Source organism: Cryptotermes secundus, unplaced genomic scaffold (assembly GCF_002891405.2).
Source record: "Cryptotermes secundus unplaced genomic scaffold, Csec_1.0 scaffold262, whole genome shotgun sequence".
NCBI lineage: Eukaryota > Metazoa > Arthropoda > Insecta > Blattodea > Kalotermitidae > Cryptotermes > Cryptotermes secundus.
The window spans coordinates 2,050,304-2,073,199 of NW_019739214.1; the positions used below are offsets into that span (position 1 = coordinate 2,050,304).

At 40.1% G+C, this 22,896-nt stretch overlaps 1 protein-coding gene across 1 annotated transcript in view; it reads right to left on the reverse strand.

Annotated features, from left to right (window-relative positions):
- LOC117282028 (adenylate cyclase type 3) overlaps positions 1-22,896 on the reverse strand; it is a 295,000-nt gene that overhangs the window by 151,035 nt on the left and 121,069 nt on the right. The window contains exon 2 of the mRNA XM_033754352.1: positions 9,721-9,870. Within this exon, the coding sequence (XP_033610243.1) occupies positions 9,721-9,870 (150 nt within the window). The remainder of the gene's footprint in view (positions 1-9,720; positions 9,871-22,896) is intronic.

A 22,896-nucleotide genomic window follows, 5' to 3' on the forward strand; every position in this document is an offset into this window, starting at 1 on the left:
CAAATATGACTAGAATGATCAAGTCAAGGACAATCAGATGGGCAGGACATGTAGTACTCATAGGAAATAAGAGGAACGAATAAAGAGTTTTGTTGGGAGAACAGAAAGGAAAGCGACCAGTAAGAAGACACAGACATAGGTGGAATAATAATATTAAAATAGATCTTAAAGGGAAGGAATTGGGTGATATAGACTTGACTGACTTGGGGCAAGATGGGGACCAATGGAGAGCTCTTGTCAACACGGTATGATCTTTCGGATTCCATGAAATGTAAGGAAATCCCTGAGTTCCTGAGCGACTGGCGCCTTCCCAACGAAGACTCAGCTCCATAGAATTTATTATTATTACAACATAACGAAAAATTAAACTGGTAATATTTGTAGTATCGCTCTTTCAAGCAGCCGGTAGGACTGCTGAGATAGGTGACCGGTCCATCGGAAGGCCTCTATGTGTACGGGGAAAGAAAGAAATAAAAAAGAAACGGAGGCACATACAGAGCCCCTAGCGGGGTTGCAGTAACCTTCCTTTTCACCGCAGTGAGAATTCTCAAATGTCACTCTCACATAGTTGCCCAACTTTGTTAGAGTCAGATTAGCGCTGAAGCTACCTTCATAGATTTGCTGCGTTAAATCGCGTGCAGCTTGATCGTTTTTACTCCGCTAGGTACACACAGGATTGCGCCGTTTGGACCGAGCGTAATAAATTGTGGACCAACAAATATTTGCATTGAATAACATTAACGGTCAACGTGTTTTGGTTGTCTCTTGAGATTTCTGGTGCTTTGGACTTTGTCCGCCGTTTCAGAAACTAACCTTAATTACTGGACGTACAGTACTTGTAACTGACCAAACATGGTAGATGTCTACCATCCTGTCACCTGAAGACGGAAACAGATCCAGTTTCCAAAACATTGTGTTCTGTAGTATATCTGTTATTACGATGTTCTGCTTTCCATTTTGATGTACATGTTTCAAAAATATTTTAGGTTATATTGGATTATCATGTACTTGGTTAGACTTGAAAGAATTTTGACGATGGTGTATACTGTACTTGTTATACACATATCTGCTGTATCTGTAATGAGTTATATTAATGTTTTATTTAAAATATGTATATCTTATTTATAGTCTATCTCTGCATTTGTGATGTTACTTACGTTTTTATTGGTGTGTTTTTCTTTTGTGCTGTTTGTGGCTGTTCCGATTGTTTCTGTAGAAACGGAAGCATCCTATTCTCAAATACATTCAGTCTTATTTCTTTTAATATGACAAAAACACGTTTCGAAACCATGCAAATAAGAGAAATAACGCAGTCTTGTATATATGCTTAATATTTATTTAATTAAAAGTAATATTTAATATACAATATACAATATCTTTAACGTGATTTATCCTTAATTAGATCCATATCATGAATGCAGAATTAAATTGAATATTATAATAAATAAAGTTCTGGGTTTATTCAGTTTCGTTTCTCATGGATCAGTGTAATATTACCTTTAGACAAAACAGATATAAGAAGATTTTATAGCTTTCTTAAATTTGGCCTGTCGTAGAAAAGTGTATGTGTAAGATGTAGAGCACCGGTCACGGTAGCCAAGCGGTCTAAGGCATGTACTGTCTTCGCTCGATTGGAAACCGGGATCGTGGGTTCGAATCCCACTCAGGGCATGGATGTTTAGTTTGTGTGTTTGCGTTTTTCTGCGTTTGTGTACAGGTAGAGGCCTTGCGACGAGCTGATTACCCGCCCAAGGAGTCCTACCGAATGTGTAAGATCTAGAAAAACCGAAGTGAACGGAGAATTTCATGGAGGTAGGCCTAGGCCCACTGGGGCTGTAGTGCCAATAAAAAAAATATATAGCTCATTATGGTGTATTATTCTTATTCGAAATATTTTTCGGTAAATATTTCAAGGAAAACTGAAATAGGACTCTGTGCAGGATACGAATAACGCTCGTATATTTACAGAAAATTATTTTCATCAGCAATAAACGAAAACGCATGTCGTCGAGCATTTGAAGTCATCAAAGAACGTGCTTTGGAAAGACATAATCAGTTTCAGTGGATTTTCTAGTTTCGTATTGATAAGCGAAATCATGTTGCTGTCATTAAATTGAACTGACTTTGGAGAATTGTTATTAGATATATTTTTTTAAATTATTGGCGTGTTTAGCTCCAAACGGATGGAATATTTCATATTTTGTTACACACAGTGGATGTGTACCAGCCGGTGGTAAATTCAGAGCACTTAGATCCAGTCAAAATGTGCTTGCCTATATGTAAGGAAAATTGCCAATAAATTAAATATGTTTAAAGGTAAATATCACATATAGACTATTCTCGTAAGATTTTTCGGCCACAGAAAACATAACCTCTAAATTCTTTGAAATACTCTTGTTTGAAAACACTTTCAGAAGAAACATTTTTTATGTTTGGCTACAAATCTCATTTTACAGCCGCCCACTAACTCTGGCAAGTGCGAGACAGCGATCATGCGTATTTGCGGTGACTCAGCTAGACTCAGACAACCATGCTAAGGCTTTTGCTCACTTCATATGTTTCCCGGCCACGGCTCAGATATTCAGTTTCCAATTCTGTAGCGTAAGTCCGAGTACCTGTCTTAAAACATCCTATCGTATTTATGTTATCGTGAATGATACTCCCCCTAAGGTGTAACTTGCTTACAAGGTTTTGATGACAAAATCACAAGAATTGAGATCATTAGGAAGATCTAGACGTGGGTGGAGGATAATATTAAAATTGGTCTTAGAGAAATTGGATGGTGTGGTATGGGCTGCATTCATCTGCCTCAGGGTAGGAATCAGTGGAAGGCTCTTGTGAACACGGTAACAAAATTTCGGGTTCCATAAATTTTTCGGAAATTCTAGAGTAGCTGCACAATTGGCGGCTTCTGAAGAATTACTCGGCTACGTGGAATGAATGAGTGAACACATTTGTCTGTTAGTTAGTTAGTTAGTTAGTTAATTAATTAGTTAGTTAGCTTCACATTCTGAAAGTTTCGAGTTGGATTTTCGGCTCAACACCAACTATTCTTACTGAGGTATACATGGTTATCGTGAACCAAATTCGGATAATGCCCAGCACAGTAGGTCACGGTCGCTTTTCCACATATCTTAAAATTAACAATTGTTCTACCGTTCGACTCTGGGTAGCGTTGCGTAAATTATACTGTGGCATGTAGACCCGTTGCTAATTAATGACTCTGGAAACAACGTCCGCTGCTAGGCAACAACCGCGGAATAAGCAAATATACGGCAACCGCTGCTAAGTAACTGCTTGGCAAACAAAAGTGTTCCCACGATAATGATTGAAGTGCAAAAATGAAAGGTGTTTTCTACATGGCCTGTGCCAGTGGTTACGAATGGGTTAAGTTTAGAGTTTAGTCAATTGTGGAATACTGGCCAGGTAAGAAGGACGTTAATAGAGGACATTGTTAAGATCCGTTAACAGGAACGGACTATTGAAGACAGAAGAATTTATGTGTGCTGCAGTTATAGTGCCCACGAGAGAGTGTAAACCAGCGAGGCTGTTGTAGGTGCTTGCAAGTTACGAGTTGTGTGCATAGGCGTTCAATAAATACAATCACCAATCCCAACCCCGTCTATAGTCACTCATACACATGACGATATGATAGAAAGGCTATGCAGAACGGGTTAGAATTGCAGCAAGTTTTCCATGTATCCTAACCAATCCTTTCATTGCTTTACTCTATGTGGCCAAAGAAATTCTGGAAGATTATACTGAAATAGGCCACGGTCTTGTCTTTGTAAATCTTTACCAACCTAGCTTTCCGCCTGCTATGTATTATAAATAAAATTAATTGGGCGGATTTTAATCTAATCTGCAGTATGTGAAGTTTCAAAAAAGAAATTTCCTTCTGTATTTTCTGAAATACAGACTTTCCCTTCATGTGCTTAAGGCGTAATGGATGATCCGAGAAGGAATTCTTACCATATATATACCATATATGTCACAAGTTTGCTGTCCCGCCGGTCCATTGGCACGCTAGCAAGACCTACAGAAAATATATCGCATGACCGCTATCCAGCTAGTTCATTGGCGCGCTGACTGCCGCCAAGCAAAGAGCTATAACATTCGTCCTATTGTTGGGTGTGAGTATCGCGAAGTGTTTATCTAGCCGTTGCCTAGCCATGCTTTCGAACAAATCCGTTACAACATCATATATATTACTGTCCTTTCAGAATGACCTGCTACCTCCATATCTATATACATTAAAGAAGGAGGCAACCGCTTTCTACACAGTGCTGGTATCGACCTACCAGTCTACACAGTATCATAAACCCATTATCACTCTCATGGAAACGTCGAACCTCAATTCAAGTATCCTCAGCTTCAAACATGCATAGAATCATATCATGATAAACTTGGGATCTCTCTGTTTCCGTAATAGCCAAATGGGAGAAGTCTTTTTATTATATTTGATATCGCCTCTCAGGAGCATTCGTTATTCGTCCAGAAGCCCCTATACAATATCAGACATTGTAAATATTCGGGTGACTTAAACTGAATGCCCTGATGGAAGCATAAAACAATAGGTTCTCTGGGGCAGAAGTGGAAATGTGTGGCAAGCCAGTTAGGTTAACGTTGAAAGACTTGTATATAAATTGTATCATGAACATCATTTCTAGCAGAAATTCCTTGTTCTGTATTGTGAAGTTCGATATACAATTTCAACGCGTTTAACCGCATTCAGAATTCACTGTCAAGTTCGCTGTGTGGAGATGCAAAATCTGTTTTTGGCGTATGCCTTGACTGTGATCAAGCTTCTGAATGAATTCACCGCAGTTGTGTGAATTTCTGTGCCATGAAAAGAGGCTTCTAACATATTCTACTCTGTGATATTGAAAATATAACATAAGCTTTACAACTTTATGTCTGTGAGATTGTGTTTTCGATGGAGCATTGTAAATCTGCTGTGACAGTTCAGACCTGCGTTTCTCAACCCGTGACATACGCCCCATTAGTGGGACTTGCCGATCATCTGGGTGGAACAAGATAATCTCGAAAATGGTAATTAGTTGGTTTACACAAATATTCGTCTACACTTTAAGCACAGGCTTCTCATTAATGTCACATTATCGTCATACTCTTACTGACAGAATTAAATAACAGTATTCTCTCTCAAGGGATATAAAGCCTGTAGTCCGTTGAAAGTTAATAGACATTTCGGAAGAAAATATCATCACCAATTTGAAAGTTGAAAATTAACATCTGCTTGCTGCCTGCTTCATGCTGCTTTCTTGTTTGGTTTATTTTTTATCCGTGAAGATGGAGGCGACAGCTCTTCCGAACCATTGACTAACTTGAAACGGATTACACGGTGTTTTATCAAAGGGGATAAATTTTTCATAACCAGCGCTGTGAGAATTTTAGATCGTAAATTATTCTTGAAGTCGGCAGCATTTTATCTTGTTATGGCTGGAAAAAGTACGTTCACAAACTTTCACGTTACTTAAAGAAATGAAAGAGCAAAATGGCCGTTGTACTTCTACCGAGGATACTTTTCTAACGAATTATATGCGGTTTTCCCTCGTATCTCAATGGGTATGCCTGAAATTGAAATAAATATTGAGTTCCCGTCCTCTGACATATAAAGCCATGTATTCCATTGAAAATCTATCAAGTTTAGGAGTAATATGTCGCCTCCATCTTCAGGGTAATATAATAAGCCAAGCAAAAAACCTGCATGAAGCCGGTTGCAATCAGAGCTTGCTTGGTTTACTAATGAGAGTTTAAGATTGGAGCGAAATGTTCCTCCGAAACGCCGGTTCACTTTCAGCTGACTACATGGTGTTACTTCGAGGAAAATAGAACTTTGCAAAACCACCGCTGTGAGAACTTCAAATTTTACAAGATAAATGTTAAGATATTCAGTATAATCGACTTGTCTGACAGAAGCTGTGAAGCAAAATCGACGTAATCCAGGCTCGTGCTCAGAGTTGCGATTGATGAACGGGAGTGTGGAGTCTTTCCCAGGACGGACGATTTTAAACTTCAGACGGTCTTGACGCTCCACGCAGCGATAGCGTCGTTTTATTCTCCAACACGACGGATACTTAGAACTTCAATTTGATATGCCAAGGACCAAGGAAACTGAAGAAGCCTCTTGTATTCATAAGCCGTATTATGGAGGAAAACACTTATAGAAAGAATTTGTATCGTGTAGATGGGAATAAGATCGGGCAAGAATGGCAATATAACGTCACAGACAGAAGACGGAATATCTTAATAATTCAAGTTTGTAATAATTCTCCAAATATTTTTGTCAATGATGGAGTCATTATTACAAAAACATGTAGACGTAACGCTCCAGACTCCTATATTGGAGGCACTCGATTCGAATTTTGGCAGGAACATCTGGTATCTTGATTGATGATTTTAGTTGATTTCCCAAACACCTGAGAGGATGTGCCTGCATAATACCTCGATCCGTATACAACAGCTTCCTTTCATATCTTTTCTAATTCATTATTCATCGGCCATCCTGTCATTCGACTATTTAATAACCTAGCCATTTCCAGCGTCAAAAAATAAGCCACAAAATATTTAAGCATGTTTGTCATAAACGTTGTTTCGAGAGTTGACTCTGCTCCTGTCTTCAGGTGTCTGTCATCGTACCGGCACAAACACGCACACACATACTTTAATTACTTTCAAGATAAATTAAAAATTTTCAGGAACGAACCAGAAAATTTCTTACTACCGAACACAGCTTCCTCCTTTTGTTGCGTGTTGATTCAATGCTGCAGAAATGTGTTTATCGTACAGTTGCGGAGCAACGAGCAAGGCGCGAAACCACAGAGAACGCCGCTTACAACTCCTCTTCTGTTGTTGCGTGACATCATAGCGTACGTGACGAGTTTCTCTGTTGCGTTTGTACGGGTCATTACCCAGCAACGGTTGTTTCTTTGCCTCCACATTTTTTGAGCAAATATGCCACAGTGTCTACCCTAACCAAAATATTCTCTGCATATATGCAAGAGAAAAATTCATTTCAGAGTTAAGGCGACCTACCAGTGTGCCATATCCTGAGGCAAATTAATCGAATCCATATCTTGGCAAAATATTCATCGAAGATCAATATGAATGTTATCCTGTTATCTACACTGAAGTCTCCAAAGTCGTCTCTTCCCTTTACGTGTTTATAGAACTTTAGACATTAACATTTTCCCCATGAGCTTAAATATTCCGCTTTTTTAAATTTCCTTAATTTTATCCAGCTCCAATTTTCTGGCGAAAAGGGGCAATTAAGATGTTCTTACACTCTAATATATTCCAGAATGTGATGTTATGTAAACCGTTAGTGTATTACCTCCATCTTCATGGTTGAAAGTAAGACAGTCAAGAAACCAATAAGAATCAAGCTATGCTTATTGCTTGCTCCTGACCTGTCATTTGCTTGCTTTACTTTTCGAGTCTGAAGATGGAGGCAGCACGTTACTGTGAAACAAAGATGAACTATCGGACGTCACCGCCTTACATTCCAGAAGGTAGTACGCTTCAAAAAAAGAACTCCGTGGCCTGTAGTCCGCAAGCGAACTATACCGAACTATACCCCATTCCAGACCCACAACTTCTCAGAAAATCTGGTAGTGCCGGGAACCGAACCTGGGACCTCTGGGTCTGTAGGCAGGAACTCTGACCATTAGACCACAGAGGCGGTCTCAAGAATACAATCATTCACAAATTTTAGAAGTAGTACTTCAGACAATCCTTTTGGAGGCATGTAGAGCAGACATTCCTAATATTTACTGCAGCCTGCAGCCCCTGCGTTTCTCAAAATACAGTCTCGTACCCCTTATCAAAATTCCCCGCAACAGGTCAGTTCTTTAAACCTACACATTTTTGAAGAAAGNCATTTTTGTTTGCATATTAATCATTAAAATGTAATATAAATATATTGTCTCATGTTGAAGTGACTATAGACGCTGGTTTGAATTGGCGAAACGATTTATTGACAACTCACAAGTCGTAACTACAATTAATTATGATCGTAATACTCTAAGGATTACTGTAATTATAACGCATAAATAAAATCTTCTATATCTGCTTGCACTAGTCGTTTTTGGTAATAGATCTCAATTATGGTTAAGCCTTGACGATGTTTTCACTATCCGTTTCCTGTCAACGGATTTTACACAGGAACTATAAACATCCCACTTAATCACACACTCCCAATGTCACTGTACTACAGCACACATAAAGTCTTCTAATCACGCGTTAAGTCCTCACAGGCTGACTTCTAGTTCTTCTTCAACTACGAACTTACCATGGCTGACTTCAACTCTCCAGTCTAATTCTGTAAAATGCGTTGTAACGCCGAATATCTTCAAGACAACTCCTGGGCACAGGTCACACACAGGAAACATATGTCAGGTATTCACTATCTCACCAGTCTATTGGCGTGCTGGCTGAACCTACAGAAAACTTATGATGTGACCGCCACCCAGCCAGCTGATCGTAGTGCTGACCGCTGCCTAGCAACAAGCAATAACATTCGTCCTATTGTTGCGTGAGAGTATCATATAAAGCGGTTGTCTAGTAATGCTTCTAGTGAATCCGTTATAATATATATATATATATATGATTGCTAAAAAGTAGTTTTATTTATTGTATTTAGGTCCCTATGTTTGTATTTTTGATTGTTCACCTTCTAAAAATGAAGTTCGTCTCGGTGCTCCAGAAAGAGCATTTCACACCCCTGAGGTGCTTTAACCCCAGGTTAATAAGCATTGATCTAGTCCAACACAATCCATAAAATTAACGTGACCTTCTTTTCGCGCCAATTCTGTTAATTCTAAACGTTACGGTTTAAACGTACAATCATCATTGTAACATGATATTTAAAGAGTTCATCCTGAGTTTCATCGCAAGTCAACTGTCTTGATCGGAGAAAAACTAGCTCAGTAATGGTTCAGTCTGCAGATTATCAGTTCAGTGATGCTGTCCACTCACTACCATCTAGTGCCGAGGTCAAGAGTTGAAGAGCTACGCCTTCACTCCCCCTGACGCCTTCATAGCTTAGCCCTTAATTCAGTAAACACCGTGACATCTTTACATTTTAGGAGTCAGGTTAGCTTAGTTGGTATAGCAACGGGCCTCGGATAGGATGAACGGGGATCTATTTTTGGCTGGCCCAATATATTTTCTTTTCCTTACAACGCCCAGACCGGTTCTAGGGTCCATCCAGCCTCCTATCCAATGGGTACTGAGGACTCCTTCCCCGGGGATAAATCAGCAGGGGCATGAAGCTGACCATTCACCTCCATCTAGTGGCCAGGACAAGAATGGTGGAGCTCCTTCCCCGTTTGTTTTCATGGCATAATGCTTAATTATTTAAGAACAAGGACAGCTTTAAAGGAATCGAGATAAGTCACTCGGTATAGCCACAGGCTAAGGGCTGGACGGTGGAGGTTCGATTCCCTGCAAGGGAATTCTTTTCTCTTCTCCGCAGTCTCCAGCGTACCAGATGTTCACCTATATCTAACCCTGAGGTCAAGAATTGTAGAACCATACCTCCACTTCCCAGCAAGTATTCATGGTCTAGTGTTAAACTAATCAAACACAGACACAACTTTACATTTTTAGGTTACAAAATGTCAGTGAATCAGTGATTAATTCTTCGAAAGGTTTCACCGAAAGGATCTGAACAGCTGTGCAGATCTGTGCGGTACAGACCTGTTCGGCCGACTGCTCCTCTATGACAAGCTTCATCTCCAAGGATTGACGCGTTTCCAGGAAAGCTCGGCGTTGTTGCTTGTCCGCCAGGTAATAGGACGTCAGGCCCAAAAGGTTGGCGGTCAGCAGCAAGAGGCAATTCGCTACCACCTGCAACCAGAAGAAATATTTCCTCACTCACGAAAACTAAAACAATCTTTGAATTGAGTTCTTCGCTTACATGCAATCAACTTTTCATTTATCCACGTCCTCTATCGAGTTTTCTGGCTCCCTTGCTGACAGATGTCAGCGTCAGGCTTTTTGATAACTGAAAGCTGTGAGATTAAAATAAACACACAAATGAAAGTAGACATTACTTATAGGTGTAAGATACAGAGATGCTTCCTAACATCGCGTACATCAGTGGTTAGTACACCTGATACATACTACAGAAGAACTTGGGTTATTCTGATTTATCTTTTTCATTTACTCTGTCACTCCAGAAAAATGCTTCGAGACTGCCTTAAAATATACCATGGCTGTTTCCTTGCATATATTTCCCACCTTACCATTCTTGATTGAGTAAGTTGGTTAGTGCGAAAAAGGTTCTGACTTGCATTTGAAAGGTACCCTGTTCTAACTTCGGCTTTGACACCGACTATCATGAATGATGATTTTCATGGTTTCCTCTCGAGGTATTTCCCGAGCTAGACCTCAAATTAGGACACTATCGACTAATTTCACATCTCTTCCAAAATATCATTCACCGATTACCCTAACATTGGATGCTGTATGACCTCAGGTACTGACAGTGCCATCAGACAGCCATTCACATGACCCATCTCAATCCTACGTCAGAAGGAGACTGTGTGACAATCATTTTAGATACTCGTAGAGGACATCCACTTCCAGGTGGGCTACGCTGATGTGTGAACGAACACAGTCGTAGATTCTAGAGTGTTCTGACGATGAGGTACTATATCACCCAGAATTACTGGGTTTTTGGACTTTGTCCATCATCCAGAATTTTAAAAACTGTAGAACACAACTTTTCGAAAACTGGATCTGTTTCCAGCCTCAGGTGAGTGGGGGGGACGCCTATTCTATTGGGTCCCTTAGAAAGAGCTAAGCCTATATTCTCACCTGAAGACGGTAACAGATCAAGTTTCCGAAACGTTGTGTTCCTTAATTTTAGCATATTGAACAATGAACAAAGTCCAGAAACTCAGTAAATCTGTATACATTCGTGTTTCCATGTTATTCTCTCGTCGACTAATCAAACAAGATAATTTCTTGGAATGAATGTCTGGCGTGACTTTCTTAATCAATTGATTTCAAATAAGGCCCTTCAAAGGGGCCATCTTCTGGAATATGGTGGTGTATAGTAATGTAGGTGTTCACTGATACCTCATTGGAATTAAGTGCTTCCATCTTCATGGTAGGAGATGGAAGCAAAAAGCGAGCAGCAAAATTCCAACTTCGACCCTGAAGATGGATGCAATATATTCCTCCAAAAAATATACTTCAACCAGACTACACGGCATTACATCCCAGGTGATAATATTGTTTATTGATAGTACACATAGGGGAAGAGAAACGCTTACTGGATTTGGTGTGAAGACTTAAGCATAGATGGAAGGATAATATTAAAATAAGTTTAGGGAAATCGGATGGGGGGTTGGATTACATTCATATGGCTCATAATACGAGCCAGTAACTGGCTTTTATGAACACAGTAATAAACCTTTGGGTTCTATAAAATGCTGGGAATTCCTTGTGTGACTGAACAACTGTTTGCTTCTTAAGAAGTATTCAGCTCCATGAATTTGGCATTTCATAGTCTTCGCTCTGAGAACCTCAGATTCAAAACAAGTAGAAAAGAAATGATATGAAAGAATGAAGAAGGAAGAGAGCGTGAAGGAACAGCTAAAGGAATAGAAGGGGCTGAGTCTTTGGATCAAATATCTGGATTGTCTTTGACAGATGAATGCAGATATATTCTCACGAAATAAGTAGAAGAAGCGAAGTAATAAAGGAAAGAATAGTGCAAGAAGGAGAACAGATGTCCCTTTTCTTCCAGCTGATCTACAGTTTGAATCTGAATGCAACATTCTTCACGCTGCAAGTCAGTCTTGAAAATAAAATATAGCACAGTAATTTAGTTACGTGAAAAATTGGGTCCGTTCCATTTCTCTTGAGCTGTACCCTAGCGATCCTACTAAGCTCTTTGTATTAGGTTTCCAGAGGTCATGTCATGAAAAGCTGTAGTCCGACATTGCAACCAGAGGAAACTTTGCTATAAACCGAAAATTTAAAAGTTAAGCATCGTCCTTGTGCTTAACTAACTAAGCTCTAAGCCATGAAGGCGTATGGAGGAATGGAATTTTCTTGACTTCGGCACTAGCCGGATGTGAGTGGTCAGCTTCACAACCCTGCCGCTTTAACCCCGAGGGAAGTGCCCCTGGTACCCATTGGATAGGTTTGTTGGCCCCCGAGTCGGGCTGGACGACGTGGAAAAGAAAGAATTTTTGCCTGTCTCGGGACTCGAATTCCGATCCCTTGATCGTCTAGCCCGTAGCCAGTCCCTATACCGACTACAATATCCCGCCTCATGATATAGCTGATACACAATATATAACAGAATCCATTGGAAATAAGGAGTTTGCAAAGGCATTTAAGTATCAAGAGATGAATATTTGGATGTTTTTGTCGAGAAGTGAGTCATAGAATATGTCTGTTCCATTGTAAAGATCTCCGCATTATCTGAATGTTGTGACAGAGACGGTGACAAACCTCAAGAGTGTCCTAGTTTCATCATTTTCCCAATATTCGGATCTGGTACGACGCGAATTCGAAAAAGGAAATACATCCATAGGCAATAATTTTAGATCTTAATATTTGGAAGCCACTTTTAGCCTACTTTCTTATTTTGAAACATTTCCAGGAGGCTTTTGCTATCTCCATGCTGTCTGCGTATCTGTGGAACCTCCCTCCATTAATTTTTGAATGCCTGAATCAGCCTTTGTGAAACCTAGTATATATATATACATCATGACACCTGAGCCCATCCCTCCCACCCCTCTGCGTGTCTATATGTGCATCCCCATATCATTGCTAGGTAACGTCTCGTTAAAAACTTTACCGCTGCAACGAATAAACACGTAACAATAAAAGAATTGTTGTACCCATGGTTTTCTTTGCGGTCCGAGTAGTATCACGGACAGTAGGCGATTAGTTTTTCCCATAACTTCTCGTTTAAAATGCATTGTGCAGTGAACTCTTGTTATAACAGACTAATAATGGGCAGGGTGTCCGTTATCGTCGACGTCCGCTATAACCGAGTGAAGGGGTATTCACTGAACTACTTCGTGTGATAAGTAGCCAATCCGCACAGTAAACATGGAATAGCACAATGTGCTTATATAAATGTTTCTATCATTTTAATTTAAACAATTTTATAACAACAAAAATTTCTAGTGCTTCAGCATATCTAAAAATTAACAATTGTACGTACACAGTTATATTTTGTAGGTATTAACGAGAGTTTACTGTGATATTGCCGGAAAATTCTTGCAAGTCCTACATCGTCAGTTTGTGTTCCAGTAGCAAATCGCTTGATGTTCGATTAGAAATTCACACTGCAAACAATGACTTATACATCAATAATATTAAAGCTTTAAAATATGAACTAATTCGTAACAAAACACTGCTTCATTTGTAGATAGAAAAGACATTAAAAATGACGAAATATCTATATGATGACAGTAACTTGTTACACAAAGGCCGCGCCATAGCTTAAGCCGTTAGTCGCTGGCTTCCCACCGCGGCGGCCCGGGTTCGATCCCGTGTCTGGTCAAGTGGGATTTGTGGTGGACAAATTGGCTGGGGCGGGTTTTCTCCGAGTACTTTGGGTTCCCCTGACAATCTTCATTCCACAAAATTCTCCATCATCATAATCATCCGGGGCAGGTACAATAGGCCAATCAGCGGCCGCCGTGCCGAGTGGACCCAGTTGGACTCCACCCCCCACTAAGCGAATTAAAGAGAAACTTGTTACAGAAAACTTTCTTAAGAAACCCACTTTTTCAGTCATTTATTTGGTACACAATAATCACGAATGATGCTTCTGTATGATGTAAACACGAAATGTAAATAAAAAAAAAAAAAAGAGATTTGAGGGTTTGCTGGATGTAAGACTGCTACTCAGCTGGACCGGGATTTGCTGTTTCGTGTTACGACCATCAAATGTATGCTCAGGTAAACGTGATAAATTTGGGAAACCAATGTAATTGCATACATACCGTCACAGGGGAAATCTCTTGCCTGCGGTTCGATGCAAAACATAGCATGAGGTAATAAGCAAGTTGAGAAAGACACGCATGGCGTAACATTTCTGGTTAGTCCGCTTCTTTACGGCTTCGACATTTTTAATTTCTGAATGCCAATATTCGACGGTATATGTCATTGTACAGCGCGCAACATGCGGTGCACATGATCACTGACCCAATCAGTGCAACGGATTTTGAGTTATAATACAGCATAATGAGCCCTTTGTTTCGTTATCTGAAATATTACTATAATGATTATGGAAAAGCCTAATGAGGATAAACATGTTCTATCATTTTCCATATCTCCGGTTCGAAATATTTTTCGTTCCGTAAATATGCAGCAAGTTATGAATCGGAGTAAGCATATAAATTTCCTTCATTATGTAAATTTTGTGATTTTAATCGAAATGTGAATATTCTAACTAATTTTAATGAAATTTCCCATATAAAATTGTCGTAAAAATTGTTCCTCGAGGTGTTATATGAGGATCGACAGAGAGACAGATGTGGAGAAGCCAACGGGCTTTTTGCAGGTTTCATTTCCGGCGCTCCAGAAGAGAAACACTGTGACTGGTTGTGCTCACCTCGACTTTATAGTCCCGCAAAGCAAAATCATGAACCAGTTGCCTTTTAATCCATTTTCATTTCCATTCTTTCTCCGCTGCTTTATTCTTTCTCGCTTCTTCCTTCTTCTTTCTTGTCTCTTTCTGTCTTTACTCATTTATAGCCTAATTTTCTAATTTTTAAAGATTAAAAACAAGCTGATGAAATCACTTAGCTTTCTGTCTGTGTATCCATTTGTTTGTGTCTCTCAATCTGTCTGTATATCCCTATAACTTTTATTACAAGGCTTATGATGTCACCTTGTTATGTGTCTCCCCCTTGTCCAGTTTCTGTTCGGAAGCTATATGTGTGTCTTTGGTACATATTTTTTTTTTATTCTCTGTACGGTCTGTACCTTATCATGGAGACGTAAGAATTACCTTACTTTCTGTGTGTCTTTGTGTCCCCTCTTACTTTTCGTTTTCTCGTGGTCCGTATCGTACCAAAAGGCCCTGTGCGTATAGGCTTTCCCCTTTCTGCATAACGTTATACACAACTTTACAAATGACAAAACAACTCCGTCCAGTGTGACTATTGAAGCTTTTACTACTTCAGTTCTTAGCACCCTAACGTGTTTCGGTCCCTATAGACCATCATCGGAGGGACCGAAACATGTTAGGGTGCTAAGAGGTGAAGTAGTAAAAGCTTCAATAGTCACACTGGATGGAGTTGTTTTGTAATTTGTAATATTGTTATATTATTTATATTGTGACGGACAGGAATGAAAAAAAAATCAAATTTATACACAACTGTTTGCTACTCATCCAAAGTGTGCCTCAAAAAGTATATAGAAACAAACATGTAAACTTTTCTCTTAAAGAAAGCAACAGCGCACACACATGGACTAACGTAGGGTTCGCGTATTTAAATGCCGAAATATTGGTTAGAAGTCAGTTTGCATCCGGAACGTCCGGAGACCGGCCAACATGATCAAGGTTGTCTGTGGTTTTCCTCGATCCTAGTTCAAATGCTGAGTTAATACCTAAATTCCACTTTGCACTGCAGACTTCACAAGCAAACCTCCCATTGGTACCGTCAGAAGTTCGCCCTAATATAATCTTCCCAATGTTAGTTAAAATATCACCATAATGCAGCCATTGCAGCGTCATATAAAAATTTATTCCCATCATATGCATTACCTATGCCAGAAGGAATGAGCACTGCCTCTGTAACCTTCAAAACTTGAAATATAGCTTCTCCCCCGCCAAATGCAGTGTCTCTCGCTACTGGAAGCGGTGTTTTATTTTTGTTTTGTTTCCATGATGTGTGAGTAGTAACAGAGGAAAGAAGGCGATTAATGCTTTACGCAACATCTTTCCTTTTCCACCATTTGGGTCTTTCTTTATTCAGTTTTCTCTTCTGTCATCTGTCTCTCTTCCTTTCTGCAAGGCGTGAGACCGTTGCAAGCTGAGTCTGTTACTGGTCATGTTCACGCTAGCAGACATCATTTCATGAGCGTCACTACTTGGGAAGGAGTGGATACACGTAACTGTGGCATGTGCCTGTAAAGTAATTGGAACTCCCTGTCGGTTTTGATCATCCTGACGTGAGTTGCTTGAACACTATCACGTGCTTTACATTATCAGGGACTTTCCCTTGTGCGAGAAATTTACATGCTGCACGTGACGTCTCACAACACAGCATCTGTATCATGTCGCTACGCCCTCTCTTAAGTCATGAAATTGTCCTAGTTCAGTCACGTCATACAATTGTAGGAAGGATATATTAAGTTCTCGCTAATTGTTACATGTACTATACAGTAAATGCAATAACGAGTAAACAGTGATCAAACAACGGAGTTCAGAAAGCGTAGATCAATACGAGGGTGACATGTCTGTCTCTCCTCTGGTTCAGGGAGAGAAGTGAGAGATAATTGTGACTGGAAGAAGAAAACGTTGTAGATGTCAATGTAAAGACATATTAATAACATTTCAAAATCAACTAGCTTATGATAGAAAATGAACATATACAATTTTTACCGTCAAAGCAACAATATTTTATTACCTATTTTTATAACAATATATATATTTATATGTGTTTCGACCTCAAATGTGTCATCTTCAGATGCTGCAACTTTCTCACATACCATTACCGAACTGTAACGCTAATATTCTCATCTTTATAAATGGTTAGTAAAAGTTAGTTTCTATTCAATTCACAAACTAGAAAAATCTAGACTTGATACTGGTTAAAATTAACAATAAAATAATATACGATAAAAATAAAAACCGTACCGTGTGTCGTTGCTTATCTTTAACACACGCATTAAAGATAAGCAGCGACACACACACAGAGAGCCTACACAGAACAATAGCTGAACAGCGATAAAACTAGAAGTGACCGCTGCAGCACTATAGACATAGGGCGTGTACCCCGAGAAAATTTTAATTTTTAAAAATTTGGAAAAAGAAAAAGAACAGAAAATTTATAGACATTTTAATTTGAATTGAAGTTTTAAAAAAGTGCCAATTTTAGAAATCAAATTGACGCGTGTAGGTTAACAAAGATTTTATACATACATACAATTGGAAAGACTGGTGATTTTAAATTTTAAACTACGGGCAGTGTAGCAGCTACGTAAGAATACACACCTGATGATGGCCATTTAGGGCCGAAACATGTAGTATGGAGGAGGGAAAGAAGAAAGAACTACAATTAAATTGTTACACTTAAGACGGAGTTTGTCTCATATATATTGTGTGAGTGTAACAGGATGCTTAAATATAATATTATAATGTTGCTTATACCACACGTTAGTCACATACCTACCTTACCTCAGAGCAAATTGACTCTCCCTTCACACATCACGCGCATGCGCAGTGACGAGAAGAACAGAGCTCCGTGTTAGCTGGCGGTCTAATGTAGTGTTGTCACGATGTTTTCGAAACAGGAACAACAGAGTTGGATAACGATTGAATGTGCCAGAGGCCGTACAGCACGACAGTGTAATCAAGGTATTCAAGAGGCTTGCGGGGAATCTGCATTGCTTTACAGAACAGTGGCAAGGTGGGTAAAAGCCATCAACGAGGGACGCCAAAATGTGGCAGACATGCGTCGGCCAGGTCGTCCTAGTGTCAGTGAAGAATTATATGCTCTTTCCGCGTTACTGGAGAGTGATCGACGCCATACGATTCGTGAGCTGGCCCGAGAGACAGGGTTAGCGCATACGACTGTGCTTCACATTCTGAAGGAACGCCTGGGCATGAGAAAAATTGCATCACAAAGGGTTCCGCACGATTTGACGGAAATGCAGAAATGGCTACGATTCGACGCTGCTCGTAACCACTTGGAGCGCTATGAGCGCGAAGTAGAGGCTTTCTTACGCCGTATCATTACGCTGGATGAGACATGGGCCAAATCGTACGAGCCACAAATGAAACGCCAATCGAACGAATTGCGTCATTACGGGTCACTACGAAAATCAAAAGTTCATCAGAACCCCAGCAATGTGAAAGTTATGATGATTCTCGTGTACGACTGTGATGGTGTTATCCTAACGCATACCGTTTCCCGACAGCAGACCGTCAATGCGCAGTATTACTGTTCATTTTTGGAACACAACCTGCGACCAGCTTTGAGAAAGAAGCGGTGACACTTTCTGCGGAACCCACCCATCATTTTGCAGGACAGTGCTCGGCCGCATGCAGCGCAAGCTGTGGCTGGCTGGTTGTACACAATGCTGGTGACTACACTGAAGGACAGTAAAACTTTGAAACTTGCATCTATTTTGTATCAGTTGTAAATAAATAGTAGCCACTACTAAAGTTCCAACCCTCGTATATTATGCTATGAGGTTCATGAGCAACTCACGATTAAGCTACATAAAAACGGATAAAAACGCGTTTATATCGTATATTCATTTCAGTGTGATATCTCTCCACATGCCAGAGTCACACAAAAGCCTATCTGTCGGGTGATGTATGATAGGAACAGAACGTCTCTCCCGCACTGTGCTGTGGTGGCCACATCGATTTCACAGTGACGTCACACATATCTAGGCCATCCGCATCGATTCACCGCTACGCATTACCCTCTGAGGTCCTGCAGCTATCAACAACTAGGTGTCCAAATATCAGAACGATAAGTCGCGACTCCATATTGCAGCCGTTCATTGTGAATCCAGGTCGTTCTATTGATTGTCTGTGCCTCTGTTAATGTGTTGCACACTACGCTTCTTGGTTGCCTGTTACATCTCATCTGTTAACTACGCAAGCACGCATAAATATAGTCTCAGTTAACCTTACGAAGCAAGTTCCATATTAAGAAGTTGATAGCAATTTAGACGGTTAACAAATCCCGCTCTTTTCTATGTAAACTGAATGTCCATAAGAAGCTGCTTTTAGATAGTGTCCACATCCGTTTGAATCAAAAGCACACACTCATTCTACTTTTATCCGTTTTAATAATATCATACTCTTATACACTTTAGTTCTCTGACGTGGCCTCGTCCCGCGAATGTTGTCACGTGTTAGTGACTGACACGGGGTTTGGATTTGTAGTTTGATTTAATGTAACACTTATAACTCATAACTACAAATAGTAATTATATACACACTGTCAATAAACTACACACATAAGAAATCACTATTACAAACGTTGATTCTCGGTCTGTTATAATCTTCATTAGTCGTTTGCTCGGTTACGTTTTTCAATAATGGTGATTCTCGTGCTGACGTCATTGTCGGCTTGCTACCGTTTCACAACCAACTCATGACATCACTAGCCGTCAGTGGCTACTGACTGACTTTGTTGGCTCTCACTGGCCCTCAGTGGCCTTCGAATCGAGTCGGACCGCGAAGAAAACATCGTCTGCCACAGTTCTTCTATAATTGCTGATTTATTCATTGCCTAGCAATGACTTGCTTACGTCATGATATAGTAACGTGATTACTGAGCCATTGCCTAGCAACAGACTACGTCTCTTGTTAAGATGTTCGATTGTGTCACTTCTTTGGTGTGACATTTGTAGTGACGCTATGATATAAATAGGAAATGCCTTAAAGGAATATGTCGGATGAGAAATTAATTAAGTGTAAGGAAATAAATTTTGTATTACGTAATGACATTTCCAAATTTTTTATAAAATCGAAACGTGGCTAAGCAAAATATATACTTAAAATCCCAACATCGGAAGTAAAATTTGTGACAAATTAACAAGTGTGAGACGTTACGCTAAATTTGGGAAAATACTTAAAAATGGAGCTAAATCTTTATACAGTAAACGTAGGAAGGCAGGAGTGTGCCCGTACTCTAGAAAGCGTTGTTCTACACAAATTAAAGAGACATAAGAGTATAGATATATGTAGACTGCTCAGAGATGGGTATGGAGTCGAATAGGTTAGGGCTTAATGGGGAGAGTAAGAAGAATATTTGTTGGCTGTGTATTATTTTGTGTATATAGGGACGGGTTGCAGGCTGAGCGAGCGGGTTTCGGTTCCCGGCAAGGGTAACAAATCTTTCTCTTCTCTGCGGCATCCACACCGTTTCTGGGACCCACCCAACCTCCCATTACTGGGTACCAGGAATCTTTCCTTGGGGTTAAAATGGTTGGGGCATTAAGTTAACTACACACCTGCATCCAGTGCCGAGATTGAGAACGGGGAAGCTATACTCCACTCCCCCTCACATCTTCATGACGTGGTGCTTTGCCTTAATGATGAGAATCATAGGAGCTGCATTACAGGTTGAATGGGGTGAGCTAGAGACTTCTGACTTGTTCAGGAATAAAGTGTTAGCAATAACATCGGGAGATTCAAGATGCCAACTGAAATTCTAACCGTCTAGTTATCGAGAAAAGTTTATTGGTTTTTGCATGGCCGACTGCTTCTCTCGACTTGTATACAGTTCATGTCAGTATATCGAGTTGAGGAACATACATAATTCACACGTTATATTGCCTGTTTCGTGATGATTTCAACGCATTTAAAGTAGACTTAACCAAGTTTTACTGGCATGTAATTTCATTTGCGTCTTTTTAGTATTTTAGTCTCTTAATTTCATCTCTTTTCTGGATACAGTTTGATCTCGTTACTACCAGCTGAAACACATCGGTAGTTGTTTAGTGATATGAATCCAGGTTAGTGCATGAATAAAATATTTCATCACCCACATTCTGCTTTGCGTTTTGTAGATTGGCATGTGATGTAACAGAGCAGTACAGTAACAATCCATTTGTTCTGAGTAGAACGGAAATAATGTTTAAAATATTATTTACATAAGTAAGACTTGTATCTAAGTGAATGCACTTGTATTTGGAAGCAGAGCAAGAGGTTCTGCAGATTTATTTTAAAATCCTCTTCACTTTATGCAGAGTTTCAAAATAAAATTCTGTGAAAGAAAATTGTTATATAAAAGCGTAGCTTCGAGACTTTCCCTTCTTCTGCCGTATACATCTTGCACCCAAATAGTCTTGATATTATTAAGTGAAACATCAGTATGCGTCTTCAAGCAAGAAAGACAGAGTTACCCCATCGCTTAATAAATTAAACACTCGTATGGAGAGTGGAGGTATAGATCCACCATTCTTAGCCTCGACACTAGATGGGGGTGTGTGGGGAGTTTCACGACCCAGCCGCTTTTTGACCGGGGAAAGGTCCGCGGTATCCACTGTGTATTAGGCCTGATCAGCCCCAGAGTCGGTCTGGACGCTGTGAAGAAGAGACATCTGTCTTGCTTCCGATAGGAATCTAAGCGCCGTTTCTCTGTAACCGACCTGTAGCGACCGAGTTACCCTGCCAAATTGACAGCATTTGTGACGCGATTTTCAGTTTCGTAATTACAGCGGTTCTCAAAGACGCAAAACATTTAGAAATTTCAGGGTAAAATGTATTTATTAATACTATAAGCTCCTTGAACAACAAAGAAAAATAATCACGCGTCTACATTCTGAAGGGGGGGGCACGCGGTAGCCCAGTTGGTTGAGGCGGTGTAAGTCTTAGTCCTGAAGACCGCGGTGTCTGTGATGGACGTATGGTCAGTGATGTGTGAGGGTTTACTGTAACGCTAAAACTTTGATATAAATAAAGTGAAATGATTTGTTATGTCGATACAAGGCGATTTTAGTCGATGTGGCAGTTAAAGACTACTTTATTGGTCTCAGGTCACTCGTGTTCAAGTCATAAACCTGTGGAAGCCACACACAATGAACTAAGCGCTAGCCAATCAGTGTGGACCACGGCAGCTCCAACACTCATTGGTTCATGCGCCGCCTAACGACAACGTATCCCCGAAACGCTAGTCGCCAGTCACAGTTTATAAACCATCCGCTGCTAAGCGACGACTCGGCAAAATCTCTTAACAGCTTCCTAAGAACAGGCTTCTAACAAAAAATATAAAATTTAAAAGGATATTGAGAATACAAATAAAGCTTTTGTACAATATTTACACTAATGGTTCCAAGAAACACTTGCACTCTTTGCTGTGCAAAGCTCCAACATTTTTTTTTTCTCATTCCCTTTCTGTCCACGAGCTCCTCCCCTGCACTGATGTGTCAACGAGTCGAAAGATTAAGATTGATGTCTCATTTAAAACATGTCGATTAACAGGAACGCGGAAGTTATTGTAATAACGCGAGTTCAGGAAACCTTTCGACTTTCTGTCGGCCGTCCCTTTGGCACCGAGTGGCTCGGCGTGAGGCCTGTCTCTGTGTACATTGAATCTGTCAGAATGCTCGCACTTTTCATCACAGTTACAGAAAGAACATTTAGTGACAGCCGTGTGTAAACTTGCCGTCCTGTTATTTTACTTACGACATAACAGAATCTCTGATTTCTTGTCAGTTATACCACGTAATTCTCAGTCGGCGTAGCGACTAAGCTACGGGCTCGTCGTCTTGGAAATAGGACTTCGATTCCCGGCAGGAGTACGAGATTTGTTTCTTCTGTATAACGTCCAGACAGACTGGAGCCCACCCAGCCTCCTTTCAATGGGTGCCGCGGTCCCTTTCCCCGAGAATAAAGCGGCTAGAGTGCGAATTTGAAGGCTCACTTTCATCTAGTATGAAGACAAGAATAGTGGAGCTATATCTCCACTCCCCCGTATGTCTTCATTGCGTGGTACTTAATTAATTAAGCCCAGAAGTAAATTTACCATTTATTTTACGATGTATTCAGTATCTACATTTTAAACTCTGTAGCTTTGAAAGGTAGATTAGATGATAAATAATGAATTGGATAGGATTTAAAAGGAAGTGATCTCGGGTAATCGATTTACTATCATGGGACTTTCGTGGAGGGACTGAGGAAATCCGTGAAAAATTCACTCAGAA